This window comes from Physeter macrocephalus, chromosome 5 (assembly GCF_002837175.3).
Source record: "Physeter macrocephalus isolate SW-GA chromosome 5, ASM283717v5, whole genome shotgun sequence".
In the NCBI taxonomy this organism is placed as follows: Eukaryota; Metazoa; Chordata; class Mammalia; order Artiodactyla; family Physeteridae; genus Physeter; species Physeter macrocephalus.
The window spans coordinates 78,397,351-78,424,867 of NC_041218.1; the positions used below are offsets into that span (position 1 = coordinate 78,397,351).

At 36.6% G+C, this 27,517-nt stretch overlaps 1 protein-coding gene and 1 pseudogene across 2 annotated transcripts in view; one reads left to right on the plus strand and one right to left on the minus strand.

Annotated features, from left to right (window-relative positions):
• The window catches only part of RUNDC3B (RUN domain containing 3B), a 160,811-nt gene that overhangs the window by 88,272 nt on the left and 45,022 nt on the right, over positions 1 to 27,517 (minus strand). For both annotated transcript variants that reach the window (XM_055085053.1, XM_024129865.3), the window contains exon 3: positions 3,500 to 3,550. In XM_055085053.1, coding sequence (XP_054941028.1) covers positions 3,500 to 3,550 — 51 coding nt within the window. The remainder of the gene's footprint in view (positions 1 to 3,499; positions 3,551 to 27,517) is intronic.
• LOC102976121 (sugar phosphate exchanger 3-like) lies at positions 22,736 to 24,827 on the plus strand (annotated as a pseudogene).

Genomic DNA, 27,517 nt, shown 5'->3' on the forward strand with positions numbered 1-27,517 from the left:
ACAGTGAGAGGCCCGCGTACCGCAAAAAAAAAAAAAATGAGGAATAGCTACCACACTTCCCTCAAGAAATGGAGTACCATACACTGCCAGGGACCTCGTAAGGAGAATCACAAGATTTCTCTGGTGACTTTATTTTAAATCTTCTCATGAGTTTGACATGGCTGAGGAAATTAATTTATGAGAAGTTTCAAAGTAGAGCTGTTGAAAACCAAAAGAATATAACAAAGCCCCCTTTTGGAGGAGAGGAAACAAAGATATAGAGAAACTAAAAATCTAGGCTTAGGTTAAACCGAGAAGGAATGGGCGCTAAATCCTTAGGATTCCTGCTATGTGTAGGATATGCTGCCTACAAGACTTTCACCCAAGAGATAATGACAAGATTTCCTAGCTAACAAACTGAGAAACTAAACAATTAACAAAATGACATGTTGCCATGACTTGCAGGGCCTTAAATATACCAGTAGTTTCTTCACAACACTGCTACCTACTCAACAAACTAGATGAGAGGATGACTTGGTTTGATTCTGCCTTCCTTTCTCTTTCATGTGCATCATTTCCAAAAAGAAGTTTTTAAATCAAGACCCTGAATTTTTCACATTCAGAAGGATGTGGGTTAAGAGAAGGTGGAGTCCCGTGTTAGAACCTCCAAATGAACTCTCATGTAAATTGTCCATATATCCTGGGGTTTTATTTAAAAAATTAAATAATTTCTGCATCTATGAAAAAGGCTGAAGTTAATTAAAAATAATAGAAGTGTCCAATTGGTTATTTGAGATATTATTACTTGAACATCACTTTTACTTAAACACAGATTAACTGCTAGCAAAAGATATACTTGGGCTATTAGTCTGTAACCAATGTTCAACAGGAAAATTAAAAGACAAAGCTACAGGCTGCTCATGCCTTTAAAAATAATTATTGAGGTAATAAATAATCACTCCAAAGATATTCTCATTTCCTTTAAAAAGAACCACAAAAGCAAATCACATAGCAAGAAACTGACTAGCCTACATTTTGAAGAAATTTTATTCAGGAGAAGAATTATGCTGTCACTAACAATTCTCTTTTTAACGTTGCTGACAAGTGAAGTGTATAAAGTGCTTTCAGTTTTATATGCGTTTAGTAGTTGACTTTTTACCAAAGCCAAAGTTAAACAAGCTTTTCAAAACTTATTCCCAACCCATCAATCCAACTCTAAGTCATTTTAGGCACAGAAATAAATGGTGAAAGTTTGCTAGACTAAAAGGAGATCTGCTACTAACCAGCTATGTGATGTCTTTCCCACTAAACTGCCTCATTTTCAGCAACTTTAAATGGCCTGTGATCTCTAAGATCCAATGTTATTCTAAAATTACTCTTCTATATTATTTAACTTAGACACCTAACTTAGTATAACTTTAGATACCTACCTTAATATTATTTAAGGTATCTAACTTAAATAATATAGTCACAGCATGCAATATACTCGTGTTTTGCTTTTATCTTATTTTATGGCAAGATGAGACCTTCTAAAAACAAGAACTAAACTTTCCAAAGTGGTTCTCTGTTTAGTAGTGGCTAATGACACATCATCTTTTGATAATATAAGATATAAATGAATCTGTTAAGTGACTTCCTTTCTCCACCCTTTGTATTAGTACTTCGCTATGTAAAGAGGCAATGTAAGACTGGTCTCACAAGCTGAAGTTTTGTTAGTGCTACAGTATATCACCTAGATGATAACAACAAAGACTATTACCTTGGAGCTGCTATTCATCTAGACAAGCAATAAAAGACAGTCCCATTTTAATTTTAATAAGCTACTCTGATATTGCAAAAGTATCAGATACTTAAAGGAAACTGGTTACTTATGGATTTATTGTTACCAATATATTAATATTTCAGTATTTAACTTTTCACTGTAAATTTTATAGCAGCAATCCTAAATTTCTTACCACTAATTTATGAAAATTAGTTTAATATTTTCTACTATCTTTTTACTGAATAGAGAAAATTCCCATTTCAACAAAAGGTCAGAATCTTTTCCTTTTAAAAAAGTACTACTATTAGTTGAAGCTTATATTTATTAGACCACCCAGCTTTGAAAGTAAAATTACGACCTTGATTAATTTTCTAGATAAAGTCTCACGTTAATGTTTTAAAAAAAAGAACAAATTTAAACACAAAAAAAACCCCTTTGATTACACTTTCAGCTGACCTGAAGAAGTCTAAGTCTAGATTAGATACTCAACTGTACTTATACTGCTAGCTCTGTATGTTACTTACAAGATGCCCAAGTAAATCATTTAGCAACTATGAATCACAATCACTAATCTATAAAATGTAATTACTACCCTTTGGTACTGACAATTAATGTCTTGTTCACTGGTAAGGAATTTATCACAAACAATCATCTAAAGTATGTATCTACACCATAAAAATTAGTGAATTCTTAATCTTCCAAAACAAAAAAAAATTAAGATAACCACGTTCACCAAAAATCTGAAAACTGAATTTTACTTAATAGGCTTTTTTATCCCAGTAATTTTACCATCTTTCCAAGCAGAGTACAAAGGTTTTGTTTTTTCCTTCCACCAACATTTTTTAACATAAAGCTTAGAATACCAGTAGACTGAACTAGAGTACCGAGGGCTGATGTCCACACAGAGAGCCATGCATAAATGTAGCCCTGAAGAAATCAAGCATAATGTGTTTCAGTAGTGATTAAGGTTATACATAGGGGACATTAAACTGTTTAAAGTGATTGTGGGGATCAGGATTGAGGAAATGAGAAGACATTTGTTTTCTACTTTCTACCTTTCTTATTATAAGTAATCTTTAAAAATAATAACTATGTATTTCTTTTCTAAGTGAAAAATATAATAAAAGGCTAGGTCATTAGCACAGAGGCCTAGCAGTGCTTTGCATACAACAGGAACTCAATAAAAAAGTTTTGAATAAGTGAATAAAGGCATATATTCTACCTGGAAGAAAGGAAACTAAGGAATATATTCCCACTAGTGGTTCAAGAACAGTGAAGCAGTTACTATTGACAGCGCCCATGTATGTTTTACTGAGTAACTCTGGAAATTCACACAGCTTCCCTGAGACCCAGTTTGCACATAATACAAATATTACTACACGACACTTACAAAACTTAGAAAATAACCAATAAGTCTTATATTATCGTTATAATAAAATATAAATAACACAGAGATGCATGATTAATAAAATTGTGCTTCAAACCATGAAACTTAATAGAAATATAGAGGGGTTATGTAGGAGAAGAAAGAGAGCAAATGGACTATTATATTGTGTGGATTCACAAAAAGCTTTTAATTTAAAAATTAGCATAAGGCATAGTTCTGCCCTCTGGATTAACAAAAACAAAAATAGAAAGCTTTGCAAAACCCATGCAATGTACTAAGAAAGATCACTTAACTGATACAGCCCTCCCCAGTAAGTCAATTCCATGCTCCCGTGCAGCTCAGTGGCGGGAGGCATCACCAGCATAGAGTACCTTGAAGAGGTATTTGGAGATGAGCCAGCCATCGGCAACTTTGGGAAATCTCTTTAAAAAAAATAAACAACAACAACAACACACAGATATTTAAGAAACCTGACATCAAGTTTACAATAGCAAACTGAACGGCCCTAATAAGATGGCTACACATAATCTTGATGCAGTAAACACCACTTTTACCTAATAAATAAAATGAACTCAATTAAGATGAATTGAGCTCATGCTCTAGTCAGCACAGAAATCAAGCTGGTCCCTTGTAGCCTATTCTTTTGGAGAGGCTAGGATGTCTTTAAGTCACAGAAATAAATGAGAAGCTATTTTTCCCTGTCTACTTCCACCTCCATTATTCTTACCCAAACATAAAGAAGCCTGACTGAATTTGCTAGCTTTGCACCTCAGAATTTATACGATTGGTTAGAAAAATTACTCACTTATTGAACTATATGGCTTAGAAAGGTTTCAACTTTAAAATATACTTTTTTTACTGTTAACTTTTCTAAAAGTTATAAAATTCATTTTGAAGAGCAGTCCTTTCTTTTTTTGGTCTAAGAGTTAAAGTTTATATGGTTTTTTTTTTCAGAATTATGAGAATAGCACTTAAATATCTAGTAAAATATTCTTCAGTTTAACCAATGTTGACTAAATGCCTACTTCATGCAAAATACTGTTTTTCCTACAGCTTCCAATTATTGTTTAACAATCACCATCTGGAAAAGTACTATAAATTCTTGCCTATGTTGTTTGGCAATTCCTATACAGGAAAACTCCAAAGCCAAATTTCTGAAGTCATATTCCCAGCAGATGATATCTTTTTGTTTCATAGCAAACACTGAAATCTCCAATAGGACATGGTTCCACACCTTTCCAAATACTTAGACCTTTTATGAAACTAAACAAAAACCAACCAACCAAACACAGTGAGTAGTGTATAAAAAAATGAAAGGAAGGAGATATATATAGTTGTGCTATTCGTCACTTCTATGTCTCTACTATTCACCTCTATCCTCCTATGTCCATTTGTATCACTGTAAATGAATATTAAATTTGTAAACACATATCCAAAAGGATCTATAACCAAAAGATACCCTAGTTGAAGCCCATGTTAATACATAATGCTCTTTCTACAACTACAACAAACAAAATGAAAATCTCTCTGCATTAAATGTAAATCAGAACAGAATGTTTTTCATTGAAAATATTAAGAATACCAATTCTTAATGTTTAAACCATATTTACTAGCTCTGCCTTGAAAGTAAAGTTATGTATCTTATTTGTAGTCATTTACGCAATCAAAAAGTTATCAAAGTAAAAACAATTTCCAGGAAAACCTATTTAAAGTAATTTTACTTCAAAAAATGTATCAAGTAAAATGTATCATGTCCAGATTCATGTCATGGCTTAATCAATCCTTGGTACAAAATGGGAAACAACTACTGAATCTATTATGAAGCTCAATTTATAGTTTAGGGGTTTTTTTAAGCTGTTAGTATGTTAGCCTTTATGCCCTGGTTATGCACGTTATTTTGATCCTGGCTATGGAACACCATGTGAAAATTTTAACAATTAAAACATTTTCATTTATTTGTAGGCATTAATTGCTTTAATCATAATTTAATATCTCACTCTAGGTCACTTATAAGCAACCAGAAGCATCCAGACCAAATGACAATCCACAAGATTCCAAATTATCTGCAGTCAAATTTCAACACCACTCTCATTTTGTAGATGGGAAAGGAGAGGCCCAGAGAGAGCCTGCCTAGACCCAGCACACCCCTGTTCCCTGTAGCCTCATACTGATCTACTCCTTTGGCTACAGACCTGATCTGACAGATGGAGAGAATCAGTCAGCTGGCTTTTCTGGTTGGATATAGTTCTCACTACAGCCTCAGAAATAGGAAAAATAATGGGGCAGTAAACATGCACTGTGAATGAGGTAAATATTTTTCATATAAAATTTAAAGCCTTAGCTTAGTTGCTCCCCAAAATATATATATAAATGAATGACAAAGCTTACATTATTTCAAAGTGGCTCAAGGAGTGCTTGTTAGTAGAAATCGTTCTCATTTGCAGTTGAAATGAAAACTTTTGTTTTAAGGTATACAATATTTAATATTTTTTAAAATATATTTATAACATAAAATACATATAATATCACATATAAAATATAGGTATATTAATATAAAAATACATAAAATTTATTTACATATTTAAAATATATAATGTTAAGACAGTTGAGACAAGACCAAGTAAACTGAAAGTGTTTTGTTCAAGAACAAAATTCATTCAAATGTACCATTATAATCATATAATATATTGTGATATTAGGTGTTAGTTTCTGAAATTTCAACCAACAGAAGAATCTACTCAGAAACAGATATGCAGGGACTTCCCTGGTGGTCCAGTGGGTAAGACTCCATGCTCTCAATGCAAGGGGCCTGGGTTCAATCCCTGGTTGGGGAACTAGATCCCACATGCATGCCACAACTAAGAAGTCTGCAGGCAACAACTAAGAAGTCCACATGCCACAACTAAAGATCCTGCATGCAAAGATCCCACACACCGCAACTAAGACCCAGCACAGCCTAAATAAATAAATAAATAAATATTTTTTTTTAAAAAGAAATAGATATGCAATAAAAGAATGCTTAATCATACTGAAGATACCGTGCTTTCTGACTCAAAAAGTATATACTTTTCAAAAACAAGTAAATGAAAGTAAATCAACTTTATAATCTTTATATTAAGGTGGAAAATGGCCATCATACAGAAAAGATTACTGACCACGGCTTTAAACACATGAATCAGCCTTGGTGATAAGACTGAATATAGTTCTAATCCATAAATATATTTATTCTTCCATTTATTCATGTTAGCCCTTGTTACAACTTCAGCTTTCTAATTATTTTGATTTCTTTGACGACTGAGCTACATTACCATGATTGATAAAATTTGACAACTACGTAGAAGGTAAGCCTTTTGCCTTTGCTGCATTTAGTCTAATTTTCTTTCTCTCTGTATATACTCTGCTAATAAGGTTACAGGTAGATGACTTTATTTTTATGTGATCCAAGATGGATTCCTGAAAAGATCCCTAGATGGACTGATTTGTAAACTGATTGCTATTTATAAGGCAAATAACAAAACTGATTATAAATGATCAGATAGTAAGTCAGAATTTTCACAAGTTTTCTTTTTAAACTGGCAATACCAGATGGCATATACTCTCTTCTGTCATTGATAATAATAATGTGCAAGTTCTTATTGTTTGACATTTTGAATCTTCAACCATGTATTTATATGTAAAGGAAAAATCATTCAGTGAAGCAATATTTACAACTGCAATAATGCACTGTAATTAAGCTAACAATGAAACAATATTATCTTCTTTTCTATGTCGCCATTTTCCATTTTTAATAGCTTCTGAAATTAAAATTTAATATTATATATGACTTATCTTAAACTTCTTAAAAGTTTACTTTAAAATGCCATTTACAGGCAGATGCTAGGTACATTAGAAGAAGTATTTGGCTATTTGATTCAACAATTTTTAAAAACTGAGCACCAAAATCATGCAAACATTTTACATTTGAAAAGTCATAGTGACTTGAAAGAAAAGGAATGTACGAAGAATAAAAATATTAGGTTATACGCATCAACAACTCATTGAGATTAGAAAATCAGAAGGGTGTAGGAACTGAAATTATGATGCTCTCCAAAGATGAATTAAAGGTCATTAAATTGTGCAATCTTTTCCATGTTCTATAAAATGAGAAATATTTACTTCCTTTAAATGAGCAATATTTGAGCATTAAACGTGATCAAAACTGAAATTATGTAACAAAAAATTTTCTCAAGAAAACAACTTTCCATTACTGAAAATAAACAAACTATGATTTGATTATTACAAGTACTGTAAGTTGCTCTATGCTAATTTGCAAAAATCATAAGGTCAAACTGGAAATGTCCCATTATTCTGGCAGAAACTCAAAGGGCTACAAACACAGATAAACAAACATGAACTACCATCAGAGACCATCCATTCCTGCTAAATCCAAGAATTTGGATTACCTGGTAGAATCATAAATTTTTTTAACTCTCTCATATATTAAAAAAAACCACTAAAAATATCCTAGGCAATTTTATCAATAGTAGCTATTATTTAATTAATCTTTTCATAATACTTTCTTTCTATGTAGTACTCCCTCTCAGAAGCCAAATCTAAATTGGAATTCTTTAAGTTGAAGGGGTTTTGAAAGTGAAGTTCATGTAAAATAAACTTGAAAAATTCTCCAGGGATAACAAAGTTTAAAACCATTAATAAATCTCTCCTTCTATAAATAAGATAATATTTAAATTTGGAGGTTAAAATGACTCCTTGAAAATTATGGTTTGGTTACAAAATACAAAAACTGTTTAGTCTATACCTCCTAATAAATACAGATATTTGAGATAATTTTCTTGCTCTTCACCCAAAAATGCCTACAACAAACACAGTTATTAAGAGTACTATGACAATCACATAGCTCCAAAGAGAAGCAAATAACCAAGTATGTGGGAATAGTCTGTTTTAGAATTTTAGACATTCAAACCCATATAAAGTATTATGAAACTAAGATAAGAAAAATATTTCAGATGTTTCAAAACAGAAATAAACTCTCAAATGAAAAATAAGAGTAAAATAATAAACTACCAATAATAATCATGTAAGAAGACTAATATCAAGAGAGAAAAAGGTCACTGACCAAAATGGGTTATATAAAAACTAGTTCTGGGCTTCCCTGCTGGCGCAGTGGTTGAGAGTCCGCCTGCCGATGCAAGAGACACAGGTTCGTGCCCCGGTCTGGGAAGATCCCACATGCCGCGGAGCGGCTGGGCCCGTGAGCCATGGCCGCTGAGCCTGCGCGTCTGGAGCCTGTGCTCCGCAACGGGAGAGGCCACAACCGTGAGAGGCCCACGTACCGCAAAAAAAAAAATAAATAAATAAAATAAAATAACAAAATGTTTTATATATTTCATATTAATAGAAGACAAAAAAGGATATTTGCCCCCTACCAAATTAAAACTTAAAAATATTAATATAATAATATAATGAGGATATGAGAAAAATAACCACATACATTATTGTTGGTACAACCTTTCTGATAGACAATATAGCAACATATATTAAACATAACATAGCACATATATCATAATGTGCATACCCTTTAATTTCAGTAATTACAATTCTAAGAATTCATTAGCTATTATCATTAATATAAAATAATTTTAAAGAAATTAGAAAACTGTAAAAAAATTTTCAGTGATATATGACAGTATGTTTATGAAAGGGAAATTTGGTAAAAAACTTTGGTAAGTAAAAAGGATATTAATTATGGTTCATTCAAACAATGGAATATTATATATTTGTTTAAAAATGAAATGGAAATATACACAAGGGAATAGCAAACAGATGCTCAAAAACTTGTACATGTTACAACAGTACTAGCTATAAGAGAAAAATGGAAACAATATAAATTGTCCATTAAATGATTAATGGAGGGACATCCCTGGTGGCTCAGTGGTTAAGAATCCGCCTGCCAATGCAGGGGACACAGGTTTGATCCCTGGTCTGGGAAGATCCCACAAGCCGTGGAGCAACTAAGCCCGTGCTCAGCCCGCGTGCCTAGAGCCCGTGCTCCGCAACAAGAGAAGCCACTGCAATGAGAAGCCCACGCACCGCAAGGAAGAGTAGCCCCCGCTCACCGCAACTAGGGAAAGCCCGCACGCAGCAATGAAGACCCAATGAAGCCAAAAATAAATAATTAATATTAATAATAAATTAATTTAAATTATTAATGGATACACAAAATGTGGTGTGTCTATATAACGAAATATTAGCCATAAAAAGGAATGAAGTACTGGTACCTGTACAACATGGACGAACCTTGAAAACATGCTAAATGAAAGAAGCCAAACATAAAAGCCACATATTTTATGATTTCATTTACATGAAATGTCATAAGGACCAAAAGTGTATTAGTGGTTTCCAGGAAATGGTGGGGAGGAGAGCAGAGGAAGTGACTGCTTAGTGGATATAGATTTTTTTTAAAGAAATTTAATTTTATTCTAAGAATTTGAAATAGAGGGATTTAATCAGAACTGGGCTTTCTTTTCTTTTCCCTTTTTTTTTTTTATACTTGGATGCACTGGGTCTTCGTTGCAGCGTGCAGGTTCTTCATTGCCGTGTGCGGGTTTCTCTGGTAGCCGCGCGCGGGCTCCAGAGTGCGAGGGCTCAGGAGGTGCGGAGCACAGGCTTAGTCGCCCAGCAGCATATGGGATCTTAGTTCCCCGACCAGGGATCGAACTCACGTCCCCTGAATGGTAAGGCGGTTTCTTAACCTCTGGACCACAAGGGAAGTCCCTAGAGTTTCTTTTTCATGTAATGAAAATGTTCTGGAACTGACAGTAGTGATAGTTTCACAACACTGAATATACTAAAATCCAAGGAATTGTACACTTTAAAATGGTTAAAATGGTGAACTTTATGTTATGTGAATTTAATTTCAAGTCTTAAAATACTAATAAAACAAAATGAAATGGAAAAATATAGTATGGCCAATACTAAGGGCAAAATACAGGTCACAACAAAGAAAATACACATATTGCCTATGTATATACATTCATATGTACATACACAGATAATTTACATGACAGATATACAAAAAGTTGACAGCTGCAATTATATCTGGTATTTCTGGAAGTTTTTATTAATACTTCCTATGGCTTTATATTTGAACCTCTGGTTATTTTTACATGGAGTAGGGGTAAGAGGGAAGGCAAAAAATGACTGGCAGTCCAAGAAGACAAAAAGTATATATATACAGAAAGGGGTTAAATTAAGGAATCGTGCTAGAGCTTTATAATTTTCTTTTTATCCTTCTTTTTTAAAAAACATAGTAGAACAGTAACAAGAAAGCAAACAAAGTCAAGCAGTCTACGTGGCCAGCATGGGATAAAATCTTAAAATGAAGAAAGAGGTTTTTCAAAAGGCATCAGAAAAACAAGAAATGATAAGGGCTATAAGCTTAGCAGTAAATAAAAGTTTAGGAATATGATTTTAATCAAAAAAGCTACATGAGGAATATGGAAATGTGAGTGACACTTAAATTTTTCCAGTTATCTTTTTTTGTTTAACCATACTTGCTTTAGAGACTAAAGCTCTCTGTTTTTAGAATCTACATAGTTGTTTATTTACTACCGAACCTTAAATTTACTATATTATATATAGGTTAATTTTATTTCCTATACAATTTAAGACACTGAACCAAATTTACCATGCTACATATAACCCTGGATGTTTCAAGAATTTTTTGAATATTATAATTTCCTGAGATACAAAATCTGCTGAAGGTTTCCTACACTTCCAATTATATAATGGAAGTACATTCCAAGTACAAAGTGGCCTTATCCACTGTCTAAAAGCCAAACTTTGGTAACCTTCAGAGCCACTTTCTTATCTATTGTATCATGTTTTTTGGCCTGAGTAGGTGGGTTTTATTGGGTGAGTTGTGTTATGTTACAACAGAAACAATTCAAGTCTCATTTTGTGTGCAAACCAAGAATCAAAAGTTGGAAAACCTTCAAAAATGAACAAAGAAAATTCAAAAGCCAAATGGATAGGTTTATCTTTACCCATTGTTTCTAAAAGTGTTATTACTACACTTCAAAAGGTGGCCTCATGGGGAGGTAACTGTTTATCATTTAAGTCAGGAAGAGCTTTGAGGTTCAAGCCAGTGTTCCTGAACAATGCTTAGGTATCATAACAGTTCAACTGGATTGGAGAAATTCTAAAATGTCAAGTCACAGACGTTCTATCTTATTTTAAGAGTCTGAATCCAGATACTATCAGAGAAAAAAACAAAAATAAAAAACCCCAAAAGAACCAACCCAGAGTTTAGTACTCTGGGGATCAAGAAGTAGGAATTTCTCAGAGTTCTGTTTTCCAGCAAATATTCACTATGTGCCTACCATATCCCAGGCACTGTTATAGAAATGTGGAATACATCAATGAACAAAAGAGACAAAGATCTTTTCCCTAACGAAGCTTACATTTTAGCAGAGGTAAAGGAATATAATCAACAATAATCATAATGAGTAAATCTCATAATATGTTAGAAGCTAAGACTTAAAAAAAAAAGTAGGACAGGGGCTTCCCTGGTGACGTAGCAGTTAAGAATCTGCCTGCCATTGCAGGGGACATGGGTTCAAGCCCTGGCCTGGGAGGATCCCACATGCTGCAGAGCAGCTGGGCCCATACACCACAGCTGCTGAGCCTGCGCTCCAGAGCCCGTGCTCTGCAACAAGAGAAGCCACGACAAAGAGAAGCCCGCAGCCCGCGATGAAGAGTAGCCCCTGCTCACCGCAACTAGAGAAAGCCCATGCGCAGCAACAAAGACCCAACACAGGCAAAAATAAAAACAAATAAATTAATTAATTTTTAAAAAAAAGTAGGACAGGGAAAAGAGGTCACGAGTGCTTGGGGTGAAAGGAGGAAAGGTGAGTTATAATTTAAAATATGCTGCTAAAGCAATTATACTACAGTAAAGATGTTAAAAAAATAAAATATGCTGGAAGGGTTCAGGCTTCAATGAGCAGTTTTGAAACAGATGGGGAGTTAACCATTTGGATATCTAGGAGAAGTGCAATGATGCTCTATGACAGCAATGTGTCTGGTATAGTCAAGAAAAAGGAAAAGACCCATGAGGCTAAAGCACACCAATTTAAAAACAAAAAAAGGATTCTCTGTACATAAGTATAATGGGGAAACAATGTTTAGAATCAAGACAAAAATCTAAACTGAATGTGAGTCAGCAAGCCCAATGTTAGTAAGTATAACTAGCAGATTAATTCATAGGAAATTTGATATATTCAATAGTATCTCATTATATTTGGTCATTTTTTCTTCAATTAGTAGTGTATTGCTAATTGATAGGCTTTAGTCCTCTATGATACTCAGAAGATTTTTCATTTTAATCAGTTATTTTCCATATAACCTTTACAAAATTCACTACTGTATCCCATCTCCACACCACCTAGCTGAAGTTTACAAGATTGTTTCTTTTTTTTTTTCAAGATTGTTTCTGACCACTTTACCTCTAAATTTCATATTTTTCTTAAACTGTCTGGTCTACAATACACTACTATAATCAAAGTCACAGATGACATTTTTAAAAATGAAATTTTTTTTTACACATTTGCTATATTTTATAAACATTTTAATGACTGTTAACTCTTATGTGTAAATGATTGTTGAGCTATTTTATACCACGACTTGTCCATTTCTGAGTTTCTTATCTTGACTAGTTTTTTGGTGGACTGGAATATTTCAAATGTTCTTTCTTCCAGAAAAGTGATATCTTTCTTGGTATTTACATATATCTTATGCTTAACATTTTTAAGGGAGATTAGAGTAATTTAATCAACAAAGAATTCAGTATGTGTGGGCAAGATTTATTCTTTTTTTCTTTTTTTTTTTACAGGAAGCAGACTTTATTTCACAGCATTTACCAAAGTAGCATCCAGAGATGGTGAATAGACATAAATATAACATTTTCCTAGCGTCCAGAGATAGCAAATAGACATAAATATAACATTTTCCTTGAAAATAAGTTTAACAAATTTTTTAAAAGAATGATTAACGAGCCTCTTTTTTAAAATTGAAGTATATAGTTGATTTACAATGTTTTAATTTCTGCTGTACAGCAAAGTGATTCAGTCATACATACATTCTTTTTTTTAATATTCTTTTCTATTATGGTTTATCATAGGATATTGAATACAGTTCCCTGTGCTACACAGTAGGACCTTGTTGTTTATCCATTCTCTATATAATAGCTTACATCTGCTAACCCCAAACTCCCACTCCACCCCCTCCCCAATGCTCTCCCCCTTGGCAACCACAAGTCTGTTCTCTATGTCTGTGAGTCTGTTTCTGATTCATAGATAAGTTCATTTGTGTCATATTTTAAATTCCACATATAAGTGATATCATATGGTATTTGTCTTTCTCTTTCTGACTTACTTCATTTAGTATGATAATCTCTAGCTGCATCCATGTTCCTGCAAATGCCATTATGTCGTTCTTTTTTTTAATTTATTTTTATTTTTTATTTTTTTCAATCTCCCATAAAAAATGAAATTTTAATTTTTATTTGAGGCACTTTTATGCCCCTTTCTTGTGTGGAGCCTTCCCTGACCCATCCAAGCAGAAAGGATTATTCATCCTTTTGTGCTACATCACGCTCATTAATACTTCTACTATGACTCAACGACACTATTATACATCATTATTTGTTAATGCATCCTCCCTTTGCCCTCCAAAACTGAGTTTCATGTGAAAGCATGCCTGATTAATCTTCGTATCCCATCCCCTAGCACAGGGCCTACATGGACTGTTAAATAAGAGAATGAATGGGATAAAGAGAATAGGGTGTGTATGTGTGGAAAAGATTAGGGGAAAAGGGAAAAAAGAGGAAGGCATTCGTACAATGTCAAATTTAAAGGATCTGCTCCAGAAAAAGTACAGGGAACTCACACTATCACTCATTTCCAAAGCAGAGGAAAAGTGAGTTACATTTAGCCAAGAAACATGTGAAGGGCTGATGGTAAAGGAATTTTCCTTGGGGTTTCCTTCTACTGTGCTTTATGAAAAACTACTCAACTTCCTAAAGTAACTCGGGATCAAGGAGTATTTTAAGTATTACAATGAAAGAGTGGGATCCTCGCCATTTTAAAATGTTTTAATGGAAAGTGATAAAATTTGAGGGAGTTATAAATATATATTTTAACCTACAGTAAATTTACTGTTGGTATACAGTTCTATGATTTTTTTTTAAATGCAAGCAGTCATGTGACCATGTCCGTAAGATACATAACAGTTCCACCACCCAAAAAAACTCCTTCATGATGACACTATATAATCAACACCCCCAAACTCTAAGCCCTGATAACCACTGAACCTCTTCTCTGACACAAGAGTTCAGCTTTTTCTAGAAGGTCCTATACATGGAAGCATACAGTATCTAACCTTAAGAGTTTCACTTCTCTCACTTAGCATAATACATTTGATATTCACGCAGGTTGCTGTGTGTAGAAAGAAGTTTTTTCCTTTTATCGCTCAGTTTGTCCATTGTGTGGATATATAACAGTTGGTTTATCTAGTCATCACATAAAGGACATATGGGCTGTTTCCAGTTTTTAGTGATTATGAATAAGGCTGCTATGAACAGGTCTTTGTGTAAAGATAAGTTTCCATTTCTCCTGAGTAAAGGACTGAGATTTCTGGGAAACTATTCTGCATTCCCACCAGTAACACATGAGAGTTCCAATTTCTCCACATCCCTGCTAGAACTTGGTATAGGTGTGCAGTATGGCCTGATTGTGGTTCTCATTGCATTTCCCAAGTGCCTAATGTTATTGAGCACCTTTTCATGTGTTTCCTTGCCATTTGTGTATTTTCATTGGTGAAGTATCTGTTCAAATCTTTTGCCCATTTTTATTTTTATTTTTTAAATATTTATTTATTTGGCTGTGCTGGGTCTTAGTTGCAGCACACGGGATCTTCATTGCTGCATGCAGGATCCTAGTTGCGGCATGCTAACTCTTAGTTGCAGCATGTGGGATCTAGTTCCCTGACCAGGGATTGAACCCCAGCCCCCTGCATTGGGAGCTCGGTGTCTTAACCACCAGGGAAGTCCCCTTTTGCCCATTTTTAAACTGGGTTAGTTCTTTTCATAATATTATGTGTTTATAGTTCTTGGGATATCCTGGACACAAGCCCTTTGTCAAATGTGTGATTCGCAACTATTTTCTCCCAGCCTATGTCTTGTCTTACTCTCTTAACAATGTCTTCTGGAGGACAAAAGTTATTAATTTTGATGAGGTCAACACTTTGTTATTTTTTGCTTTTATGGATTATGCTTCTATTGTTTTATCTAAAATCTGTTTGCCTAATTGAATGTAACAAAGATGTTGTATATTCTTAAGGTTTTTATACTTTTACATTTAGTCTATGATCCATTTTGAATTAATTCTTGTATGTGGTGTGAGGTATGACTCACAGTTCATTTTTTGCATACAGTAATCCCATTGTTCCAGCACCATCTGTTGAAAAAGATTATCAATTCACCAGTGAATTGCCTTTTCATCTTAACCAAAACCAATCAAGCATATTTGTGTGCCTCTATTTCTGGACTCTGTTCCATTCCACTGATCTATATGTAAAAGCTTTCACCAATAACACACTCTTTTAATCATTGTATCCTGACAGTCTTGAAATCAGAGAGCTTGAGTGTCCAAATTTGTTCTTCCCTTGTGAAATTGTTTTGCCTTTTCTACTTACTTTGTTTAGCCATTTATAGAATCTGCTTGTTATCTACAAAAAACCTGCCAAGATTATGAAAGTGCATTGAATCTAACGATCAATACAGACAGAACTGACATCTTAAAAATGTTGAGTTTTAGAGGAATTATCTCGTCTAAAATGTCAATAGTACTAAGGTTGAGAAACCCTGCTGTAGACATCTGTAGATGCCTGCTACTGAATGTTTGTGTCTAACTGAATGTTTGTGTCTCCCCAATATTGAAACCTAATCCCCAATATGATGGTATTTGGAAGTGGGGCCTTGAGGAGGTTATCACATCATAAGCCCTCATGAATGCGATTAGGGCCTTATAAAAGAGACCAAGGAAGAGCCCTCACTCCTTCCACCATGTGAAGACACAGCAAATTTCTGTTGTTTATAAGCCATCCAGTCTATGGTATTCTGTTAAAGTAATCCAAATGCACTAAGACCATTTAAGGAAGTTCTCTTCTCATACCTAGTTTATGGAGTAGTTTTATCATGAATTAATGTTTTTAGTCTGTTAATAAAATGAAATACATGAATTGATTTTCAAATACTGAAATGTCCTTGCATTCCAGGGCTTGATTTGTTAATATTTAATAGAGGATTCCAGTACCTATTTCCATGAGGGGTAGTGGTATATAGTTTCCTTTCCTTGTAATATTTTGTCTAGTTTTGCATCAGGCTAATGCTGACCTCATAAGATGAAGTGGGAAATATTCTCTCCCCTCCCATTTTCTGGTAAAGATTGAGTGGGATTATTATTATTTCTTTCTTAAGTCATTGGTCACAATCAACAGTAAAACCATGTAGGCCTGGAGTTTCATTTGTTGGAAGGTTTTCAACTACCTATTCAATCTCTTTAATAGATATAGGACTAGTCAACTTATCTATTTCTTTGTAACTCTTTTTTTTTTTTTTTTTTTTTTTTTTTCAGTATGCGAGCCTCTCACTGCTGTGGCCTCTCCCGTTGCAGAGCACAGGGTCCGGTCGTGGAGTGAGTGGGATTATTATTATTTCTTTCTTAAGTCATTGGTCACAATCAACAGTAAAACCATGTAGGCCTGGAGTTTCATTTGTTGGAAGGTTTTCAACTACCTATTCAATCTCTTTAATAGATATAGGACTAGTCAACTTATCTATTTCTTTGTAACTCTTTTTTTTTTTTTTTTTTTTTTTTTTTTCAGTATGCGAGCCTCTCACTGCTGTGGCCTCTCCCGTTGCAGAGCACAGGGTCCGGTCGTGGAGGCCCAGCCACTCCGCGGTATGTGGGATCTGCCTGGACCAGGGCACGAACCCATGTCCCCTCCATCGGCAGGCGGACCCCCAACCACTGCACCACCAGGGAAGTCCTCTTTGTAACTCTTGTTAGGATTTGTCTTTGAAGAAATTGGTCCATTTCATCCAAGTCAAATTCATGTTAAGAGCTGTTCACAGAATTTACTTATCCTTTGAATATAGGGTCTATAATGATATGTCCACTTCCATTCCTGATACTGGTAATTTGCCTCTTCTCTTTTTCTTGGTCACTCTTAAGTAGAGGTTTATGAATTTTATTGATGTTAAAAAAAAACACCCTTTCACATGATTGGTTTTATCTATTGTTTTTAATTTTATCAATTTCTGCTTTTATCTTTATTGTTTTGTTCTTTCCACTTGCTTTGGGTTTAATTTTCTCATTTTTCTAGTTTCTTAAGGTGGAATCTTACATTATTAACTTTAAACCTTTCTTCTTTTCTAATATAAGCTTTTTTTTTTTTTTTTTTTTGGCGTTATGAGGGCCTCTCACTGTTGTGGTCTCTCCCGTTGCGGAGCACAGGCTCCGGACGCGCAGGCTCAGCGGCCATGGCTCACGGATCCAGCCATTCTGCGGCATGTGGGATCTCCCCGGACCCGGGCATGAACCCGTGTCCCCTGCATCGGCAGGCGGACTCTCAACCACTGCGCCACCAGGGAAGCCCCTAATATAAGCTTTTAATGACTTAAATATCCTTCTAAGCACTGCTTTAACTGCATCCCATAAACTTTGATATGATGCATTTCATTTTTCATTCAGTTCAAAATACTTGCTAATTTTCCTTGAGACTTCCTCTTTGACCCATGAGTTACAATTTTTTAATCCAAACAATCTCTTTTAATTGGTGTATCTAGATGATTTATATTTAATGTAATTAATAATACAATTGGATTTAGGTCTACCATTTCATTGTTTTCCATTTATCCTTTATTCCTCCTGCCTTCTTTAGATAATTTTAATATTTTCAGCATTCCATTTTAATTTATCTATTGGATTTTTGCTGGATCTCTTAGCTGTTCTATAGTCATTGCTTTAGGGATTACAATGTAAAACCTAACCTTTGAGACTTTTGGGACAACATTAAATGCACCAGCATTTGCATTATAGGGGTCCCAAAAGGAGAAGAGAAAGAGAATGGGCCTGAGAAAATATCTGAAGAGATTATAGCCAAAAACTTGCCTAACGTGAGAAAGGAAACACTCAGGTCCAGGAAGTGCAGAGAGTCCCATACAGGATAAACCCAAGGAGGAACACGCCAGGACACATATTAATGAAACTGACAAAAATTAAACACAAAGAAAAATATTAAAAGCAACATGAGAAAAGCAACAAATAACATACAAGGGAATCCCCATAAAGTTAACAGCTTATTTTTCAGCAGAAACTCTGCAGGCCAGAAGGGAGTGGCATGATATATTTAAAGTGATGAAAGGGAAAAACTGACAACCAAGAAAACTCTACCCAGCAAGGCTCTCATTCAGATTCGAGAGAGAAATCAAAAGCTTTATAGACAAGCAAAAGCTAAGAGAATTCAGCACCACCAAACCAGCTTTAGAACAAATGCTAAAGGAACTTCTGTAGGCAGGAAAATAAAAAAAGAGGCCACAACTAGAAACAAGAAAATCACAAATGTGAAAGCTCACCAGTAAAGGCAGCCATACAGTAAAAACAGGAAATCATCCAAACACAAATATGATATCAAAACCAACAACCATGATAAGAGGAGAGTACAAATGCAGGAAATGGGAAATGCATTTGAAATTAAGAGACCAGCAACTTAAAACAACCTTGTATATATATAGACTACTATATCAAAACCTCACAGGACCTGCAAACCAAAAAACTACAATAGATACATACACAAAAAAAGAAAAACCCACCCAAACATAACACTAAAGACCGTCATCAGATCACAAGAGAAGAGAACAAAAAGAGGAACAGAAGAAAAAAGACCTACAAAAACAAATCCAAAATAATTAAGAAAATGGCAATAGCAACATACCTATCAATAATTACTTTAAATGTAAATGGATTAAATGCTTCAACCAAAATACACAGACTGGCTGAATGGATACAAAAACAAGCCACGTATATATGCTGTCTCAAGCCACCCACTTCACATCTAGAGACACATACAGACTGAAAGTGAGGGGATGGAAAAAGGTATTCCATGTTAATGGAAATCACAAGAAAGACGGAGTAGCAATACTCTTATCAGACAAAATAGACTTTAAAATATTAAAATAAAGGTGTTACAAGAGACAAGGAAGGACACTATATAATGGTGACAGGATCAATCTAAGAAGAAGTTATAACAATTGTAAATATATATGCAACCAACACAGGAGCACCTCAATATATAAGGCAAATGCTAACAGCCATAAAAGGGGAAATCAACAGTAACACAACAATAGCGGGGGATTTTAACAACCCACTTACAACAATGGACAGATCATCCATACAGAAAATCAATACAGAAACATAGGCCTTAAATGACACATTACACCAATGGACTTAACTGATATTTATAGAACATTCCATCCAAAAGCAGAATACACTTTCTTCTCAAGTGCACATGGAACATTCTCCAGGATAGATCACATCTTGGGTCACAAATCAAGGCTTGGTAAATTTAAGAAAATTGAAATCATGTCAGGCATCTTTTCCGACCACAATGCTGTGAAATTAAAAATAAATTACAAGAAAAAAAACTGTAAAAAGCACAAACACGTGGAGGCTAAACAGTATGTTACTAAAAAACCAATGGACCACTGAAGAAATCAAAGAGGAAATTAAAAAATACCTAGAGAGGGCTCCTCTGGTGGCGTAGTGGTTAAGAATCCACCTACCAACGAAGAGGACATGGGTTTGAGCCCTGGTCCAGGAAGATACCACATGCTGCAGAACAACTAAGCTCGTGTGCCACAACTACTGAGCCTGCGCTCTAGAGCCCGTGAGCCACAATTACTGAGCTCACATGCCACAACTACTGAAGCCCGTGTGCCTAGAGCCCATGCTCCGCAACAAGAGAAGTCACCACGATGAGAATCCCATGCACCACAACAAAGAGCAGCCCCTGCTTGCCACAACTAGAGAAAGCCCGCATGCAACAACACCCAACACAGACAAAAATAAAATAAATAGAATAAATAAATTTTTAAAAATACCTAGGGACAAATGACAATGAACACACGACTATCCAAAACTTATGGGACCTGGCAAAAGCAGTTCTAAGAGGGAAGTTTATAGCAATAAAGTCTTACCTCAGGAAACAAGAAAAATCTCAAATAAACAACCTAAACTTACACCTAAAGCAACTAGAGAAAGAAGAACAAACAAAACCCAAAGTTAGTAGAAGAAATAAAAAAGAACAGAGCAGAAATAAATGAAATAGAGACACAGAAAAAAATAGAAAAGATCAACGAAACTAAAAGCTCATTCTTTGAAAAGATAAACAAAATTGATAAACCTTTAGCCAGACTCATCAAGGAAAACAAAGGAGGGGGCTCAAATCAACAAAATTAGAAACGAAAAAGGAGAAGTTACAACTGACACCACAGAAATACAAAGGATCATTAGAGACTACTACAAGCAACTATATACCAATAAAACAGACAGCCTAGAAGACATGGACAAATTCTTAGAAACATACATCCTTCCAAGACTGAGCCAGGAAGAAAGAGAAAATATGAACAGATCAATCACAAGTAATGAAATGGAAACTGTGATTACAAATCTACCAACAAACAAAAGTCCAGGACCAGATGGCTTCACAGGCGAATTCTATCAAACATTTAGAGAAGAGCTAACACCCATCCTTCTCAAACTCTTCCAAAAAAATTGCAGAGGACAGAACACTCCCAAGCTCACTCTTTGAGGCCACCATCACCCTGATACCAAAACCAGACAAAGATACCACAAACAAAGAAAATTACAGGCCAATATCACTGATGAACATAGATGCAAAAATCCTCAACAAAATACTAGCAAACCAAATCCAACAATACAGTAAAAGGATCATACACCATGGTCAAGTGGGATTTATCCCAGGGGTGGAAGGATTTTTCAATATACACAAATCAAACAATGTGATACACCACATTAACAAACTGAAGAATAAAAACCATATGATCATCTCAATAGATGCAGAAAAAGCTTTTGACAAAATTCAACATCCATTTATGATAAAAGCTCTCCAGAAAGTGGGCACAGAGGGAACCTACCTCAACATAATAAAGGCCATATACAACAAATTCACAGCTAACATCATTCTCAATGGTGAAAAACAAAGCATTTCCTCTAAGATCAGCAACAAGACAAGGATGTCCACTCTTGTCACTTTTATTCAACATAGTTTTGGAAGTCCTAGCCACAGCAATCAGAGAAGAAAAAGAAAGAAAAGGAATCCACAGTGGGAAAGAAGAAGTAAAACTGTCAGTGTCTGCAGATGACATGATATTATAAATAGAAAATCCTAAAGATGCTACCAGAACACTACTAGAGCTCATCAATGAATTTGGTAAATTGCAGGATACAAAATTAATACACAGAAATCTCCTGCATTCCTATATACTAACAATCAAAGATCAGAAAGAGAAATTAAGGAAACAATCCCATTTACCATTGCATCTGAAGTCAGAAAGAGAAAAACAAATATTGTATACCACTGCCTCAAGAAGAATAAAATACCTAGTAATAAACCTACCTAAGGAGGCAAAAGAGTTGTATTCAGAAAACTGTAAGATGCTGATGAAAGAAATCAAAGACAACACAAACAGATGGAGAGATATACCATGTTCTTGGATTGGAAGAATCATTATTGTGAAAATGACTAAGCAATCTACAGAGGCAATGCAATCCGTATCAAATTACCAATGGTATTGTTCACAGAACTAGAACTAAAAATTTTACAGTTCGAATGGAAACACAAAAGACCCTGAATAGCCAAAGCAATCTTGAGAAAGAAAAACGGAGCTGGAGGAATCAGCTAACTAACTTCAGACTATACTACAAACCTACAGTAATCAACACAATAAGGTACTGGCACAAAAAAACAGAAATATAGATCAATGTACAATGATAGGAAGTCCAAAGATAAATCCACACACCTATGGTCACCTTATCTTTGATAAAGGAGGCAAGAATTTATAATGGAGAAAAGACAGTCTCTTCAATAAGTGGCGCTGGGAAAACTAGAAAGCTACATGTAAAAGAATGAAATTAGAACACTCCCTAACACCACACACAAAAATAAACTCAAAATGGATCAAAGACCTAAATGTAAGGCCAGATACTATAAAACTCTTAGAGGAAATCAGTCGGAACACGCTTTGACATAAATCACAGCAGTATCTTTTTAGATCTACCTCCTAGAGTAATGAAAATAAAACCAAAAACAAACAAATGTGAGTGGCGGGGTTGCAGGCGCAGTGGAGTGAGCGGAGCAGCCGGCTGGAGCACGACGACTACTGCAGGACTCGGAAAGAAGAAACGATGTAAACCATTCATTATCCAGACTTTAAGGTCAAGGTGAGAAGGAAGGTCAGGAGGAACATGGCCTGGCCAAATATTTTTCAAAGAGGAACTTTGCTCTCCCGGTTCAGCCATCATCATGTGCTCATGTTCCTGCTCACCTTCTTCAGTTACTCGTTGCTCCATGCATCAAGAAAAACACTTAGCAATGTCAAAGTCGGTATCTCTAAGCAGTGGACCCCAAGTGCTTTTAACAAGTCAACTGAACTGCCTGTAGAGATCTGGAGCAACAACCTTTTGTTTCCCAGTGCAGAGGAAGCCACTCTTTTCCTCGGAACACTCGACACCACTTTCCTCTCCTACGCTGTGGGCCTTTTCATCAGCGGTATCGTCGGGGATCAGCTTAATTTGCGATGGGTTCTGTCTTTTGGCATGCGCTCCTCTGTATTAGTGGTGTTTGTCTCTGGTACTCTCATAGAATGGCTGCATTTCTACAACAAGGGGCTGTACTGAAGCCTGTGGATTGTGAATGGCCTGCTGCAGTCCACTGGTTGGACCTGTGTGGTTACTGTTATGGGCAAATGGTTTGGGAAAGCTGGACGAGGAGTTGTTTTTGGTCTCTGGAGCGCCTGTGCCTCAGTGGGCAATATTTTGGGACCGTGTCTAGCTTCTTCTGTTCTGCAGTATGGTTATGAGTATGCCTTTGTGGTGACAGCGGCTGTGCAGTTTGCTGGTGGGATCATCATCTTCTTTAGACTCCTGGTGTCACCCAAAGAAATTGGTCTCCCAGGTATTGAGGCAGAAGAGTTTGAAGAAGATTTGCACAGGCCATTAATTAATGGTGCTGAAAATGAAGCTGATCCTAATTATTCAGTCCAAGAAGGCAAGACTGTTACCCAAGTCAAGGCGATAAGCTTTTACCAAGCTTGTTGCCTTCCCGGAGTTATAGCATATTCACTGGCCTGTGCCTGCTTGAAGTTAGTGAATTACTCTTCCTTCTTCTTCTGGTTGCCCTTTTATCTGAGTAATAACTTCGGATGTAAGGAGGCTGAAGCCAACAAGCTGTCCATTTGATACAATGTTGGAGGAATTATAGGTGGAACTCTGCAAGGCTTCATCTCTGATGTGCTACAGAAGAGAGCCCGGGTGTTAGCTCTCAGTCTGCTTCTGGCAGTCGGGTCCCTCGTTGGATGTACTCATTCTCCAAACAATATGTCTATCAATGCACTTCTGATGGCTGTCGCAGGATTTTTTATTGGTGGACCTTCTAATATGATTAGCTCTGCTATTTCTGAGGACCTGGGTCATCAAGAGCTGATCCAAGGGAGCAGTGAGGCTTTGGCGATCATCACAGCATAGCTGATGGAACCAGAAGCACTGGAGCTGCGGTGAGCCAGTATTTAGTGTCTTTGATCCAGGACAACCCAGGATGGATGTGGGTTTTCTACTTTTTCATTCTTATGACAATTTGCACAATTCTATTTATTTCACCATTAATAGTGAGGGAAATATGCTATCTTATGCAAAGCCAACAAGCTGTCCGATTGGGTTGCACTCTTTGTGCTTGAAGGTGGAACTCTGCAAGGCTTCATCTCTGATGTGCTACAGAAGAGAGCCCCGGTGTTAGCTCTCAGTCTGCTTCTGGCAGTCGGGTCCCTCGTTGGATGTACTCATTCTCCAAACAATATGTCTATCAATGCACTTCTGATGGCTGTCGCAGGATTTTTTATTGGTGGACCTTCTAATATGATTAGCTCTGCTATTTCTGAGGACCTGGGTCATCAAGAGCTGATCCAAGGGAGCAGTGAGGCTTTGGCGATCATCACAGCATAGCTGATGGAACCAGAAGCACTGGAGCTGCGGTGAGCCAGTATTTAGTGTCTTTGATCCAGGACAACCCAGGATGGATGTGGGTTTTCTACTTTTTCATTCTTATGACAATTTGCACAATTCTATTTATTTCACCATTAATAGTGAGGGAAATATGCTATCTTATGCTACGATGACAAGCTCGCATATTGAGTGACCAGTGCCCACAAAAGAACAACAAAAATAGGAGACACGTCAGGACTGTTTCTTTTCATTCACCTTATTTGGGGGTTGTCTTAAGAGCTCCAACATAACCTCAGACTGTCAAGCCTCTTTCAACAGTGTCAGCCACTGGAGATGCTGACCAAAGTGAAGGCTGGGCTGTTTTTCTACACTACAGGAATTATTGTTAATGATTTTTTTTGTGTGTGTGTGTGGTATGCGGGCCTCTCACTGCCGCGGCCTCTCCCGCTGCGGAGCACAGGCTCTGGGCGCGCGAATTATTGTTAATGATTTTTTTTGTGTGTGTGTGTGGTATGCGGGCCTCTCACTGCCGCGGCCTCTCCCGCTGCGGAGCACAGGCTCTGGACGCGCAGGCTCAGCAACCATGGCTCACGGGCCCAGCCGCTCCGTGGCATGTGGTATCTTCCCAGACCAGGGCACGAACCCGTGTCCCCTGCATTGGCAGGCGGACTCTCAACCACTGCACCACCAGGGAAGCCCTGTTAATGATTTTTATTGCTGTTGTTTCATGAATGTACTGAATGGCCTATGAATCTGCCAGTGTCTTTGTTGGCCTGTGGAGGTTTATCCTTTTAACCGTAAATGCTGTACTGGACTTGGACCCTAGTTCTCCAGCCTGGAAAGCCGAGTGACCACAAGGCATTCATGCATGGTTTGTACCAACGACATGCTCCACGAATAGAAAGGATCGTTGCATTTTGCTTGGTCATGAGTTTGCAAAGAGTGGCTCATCTCTGACGCATCAAATCCGGATAAAGCACTCCAGCCAGGTCCAGTGTAAGCCTGCCTTGGACACAGAATCCCTTTGTTAACCACGGTGGAAAAAAATCACACTACATGCTGATTGGCTCTCACTCTGTATCTGCTCTAAAGTCATTCAGCTCCAGAAGCAGAAATACCTTCAAATGATTGCCAACTTGCTCTCCTCCGTCTTCATTCAGAATTCCCCTTGACTCCTGGAAGTCTTTAGTCTTCCTTTCAAGAACCGTAAGGTACCTCAATGGTGAACATTCCAGTGTGTAACTTACAACCGAAGTGCTCAACCCCAGATTTGTTCTCTGGGAACTTTAGGATCCACTAGGAAGGTAATTGGCTTAGCCCTATTTTCAGAGGATTGATCTCTGTCACTACCCGGTTCCTTGCATTATCTCAGCCGAAGACTAGAATTAGAGAAAGAAGAAAGACCTTTTGGCCCTGTAAGCATTAAGTATGTGACACTGAATCACATTAATGGATTACTAAGGCCTGAGGCATATCTAGGTATCTATTCTTTAGAAGTTTGTAGACTATATGTCTTCAAACCTGTGAATTCTATACTGATATCATATATTTTATCATATATCAATAAAATATATGATATCACTTATATGTGGAATCTAATAAAAAATACAAGTGAGCTTATTCACAAAACAGAAACAGACTAACAGATCTTGAAATCAAACTTATGGTACAAAAGGGGAAATGTGGGGGGAACTGATAAATTAGGAGATCGGGATTAACATAAACACACTACTATACCTCTGCCGCCACAGGCTCGCCCTGCACTCCGTGCCCCTCCCCACCCCCACCCCAGCCTGAGTGAGCCAGAGCCCCCGAGTCAGCGGCTCCTTTAACCCCATCCTGTCTGAGCGAAGAGCAGACGCCCTCAGGCGACCTACACGCAGAGGCGGGGCCAAATCCAAAGCTAAACCCCAGGAGCTGTGCGACCAAACAAGAGAAAGAGAAATCTCTCCCAGCAGCCTCAGAAGCAGCGGATAAAAGATCCACAATCAACTTGATGTACCCTGCATCTGTGGAATACCTAAATAGACAACAAATCATCCCAAATTGAGGAGGTGGACTTTGGGAGCAAGATATATTATTTTTTTCCCCTTTTTCTCTTTTTGTGAGTGTGTATGTGTATGCTTCTGTGTGAGATTTTGTCTGTATAGCTTTGCTTTCACCATTTGTCCTAGGGTTCTGACCGTCCCATTTTTGTTTTGTTTTGTTTTGTTTTTTTACTTTAAAAATTTTTTCTTCTTAATAATTATTTTTTATTTTAATAACTTTATTTTATTTTATCCTCTTTCTTTCTTTCTATTTTTTCTCCCTTTTATTCTGAGCCGTGTGGATTAAAGGCTCTTGGTGCTCCAGGCAGGCATCAGGGCTGTGCCTCTGAGGTGGGAGAACCAACTTCAGGACACTGGTCCACAAGAGACCTCCCAGCTCCACGTAATATCAAATGGCGAAAATCGCCTAGAGATATCCATTTCAACACCAAGACCCAGCTTCACTCAATGACCAGCAAGCTACAGTGCTGGACACCCTATGCCAAACAACTAGCAACACAGGAACACAGCCCCATCCATTAGCAGAGAGGCTGCCTAAAATCATAATAAGGCTACAGACACCCCCAAACACACCACCAGACGTGGACCTGCCCACCAGAAAGACAAGATCCAGCCTCATCCACCAGAACACAGGCACTAGTCCCCTCCACCAGGAAGCCTACACAACCCACTGAACCAACCTTAGCCACTGGGGACAGACACCAAAAACAACGGGAACTACGAACATGCAGCCTGCAAAAAGGAGACCCCAAACACAGTAAGATAAGCAAAATGAAAAGACAGAAAAATACACAGCAGATGAAGGAGCAAGGTAAAAACCCACCAGACCTAACAAATGAAGAGGAAATAGGCAGTCTACCTGAAAAAGAATTCAGAATAATGGTAGTAAGGATGATCCAAAATCTTGGAAATAGAAAAGAGAAAATGCAAGAAACATTTAACAACGACCTAGAAGAACTAAAGAGGAAGCAAGCAACAATGA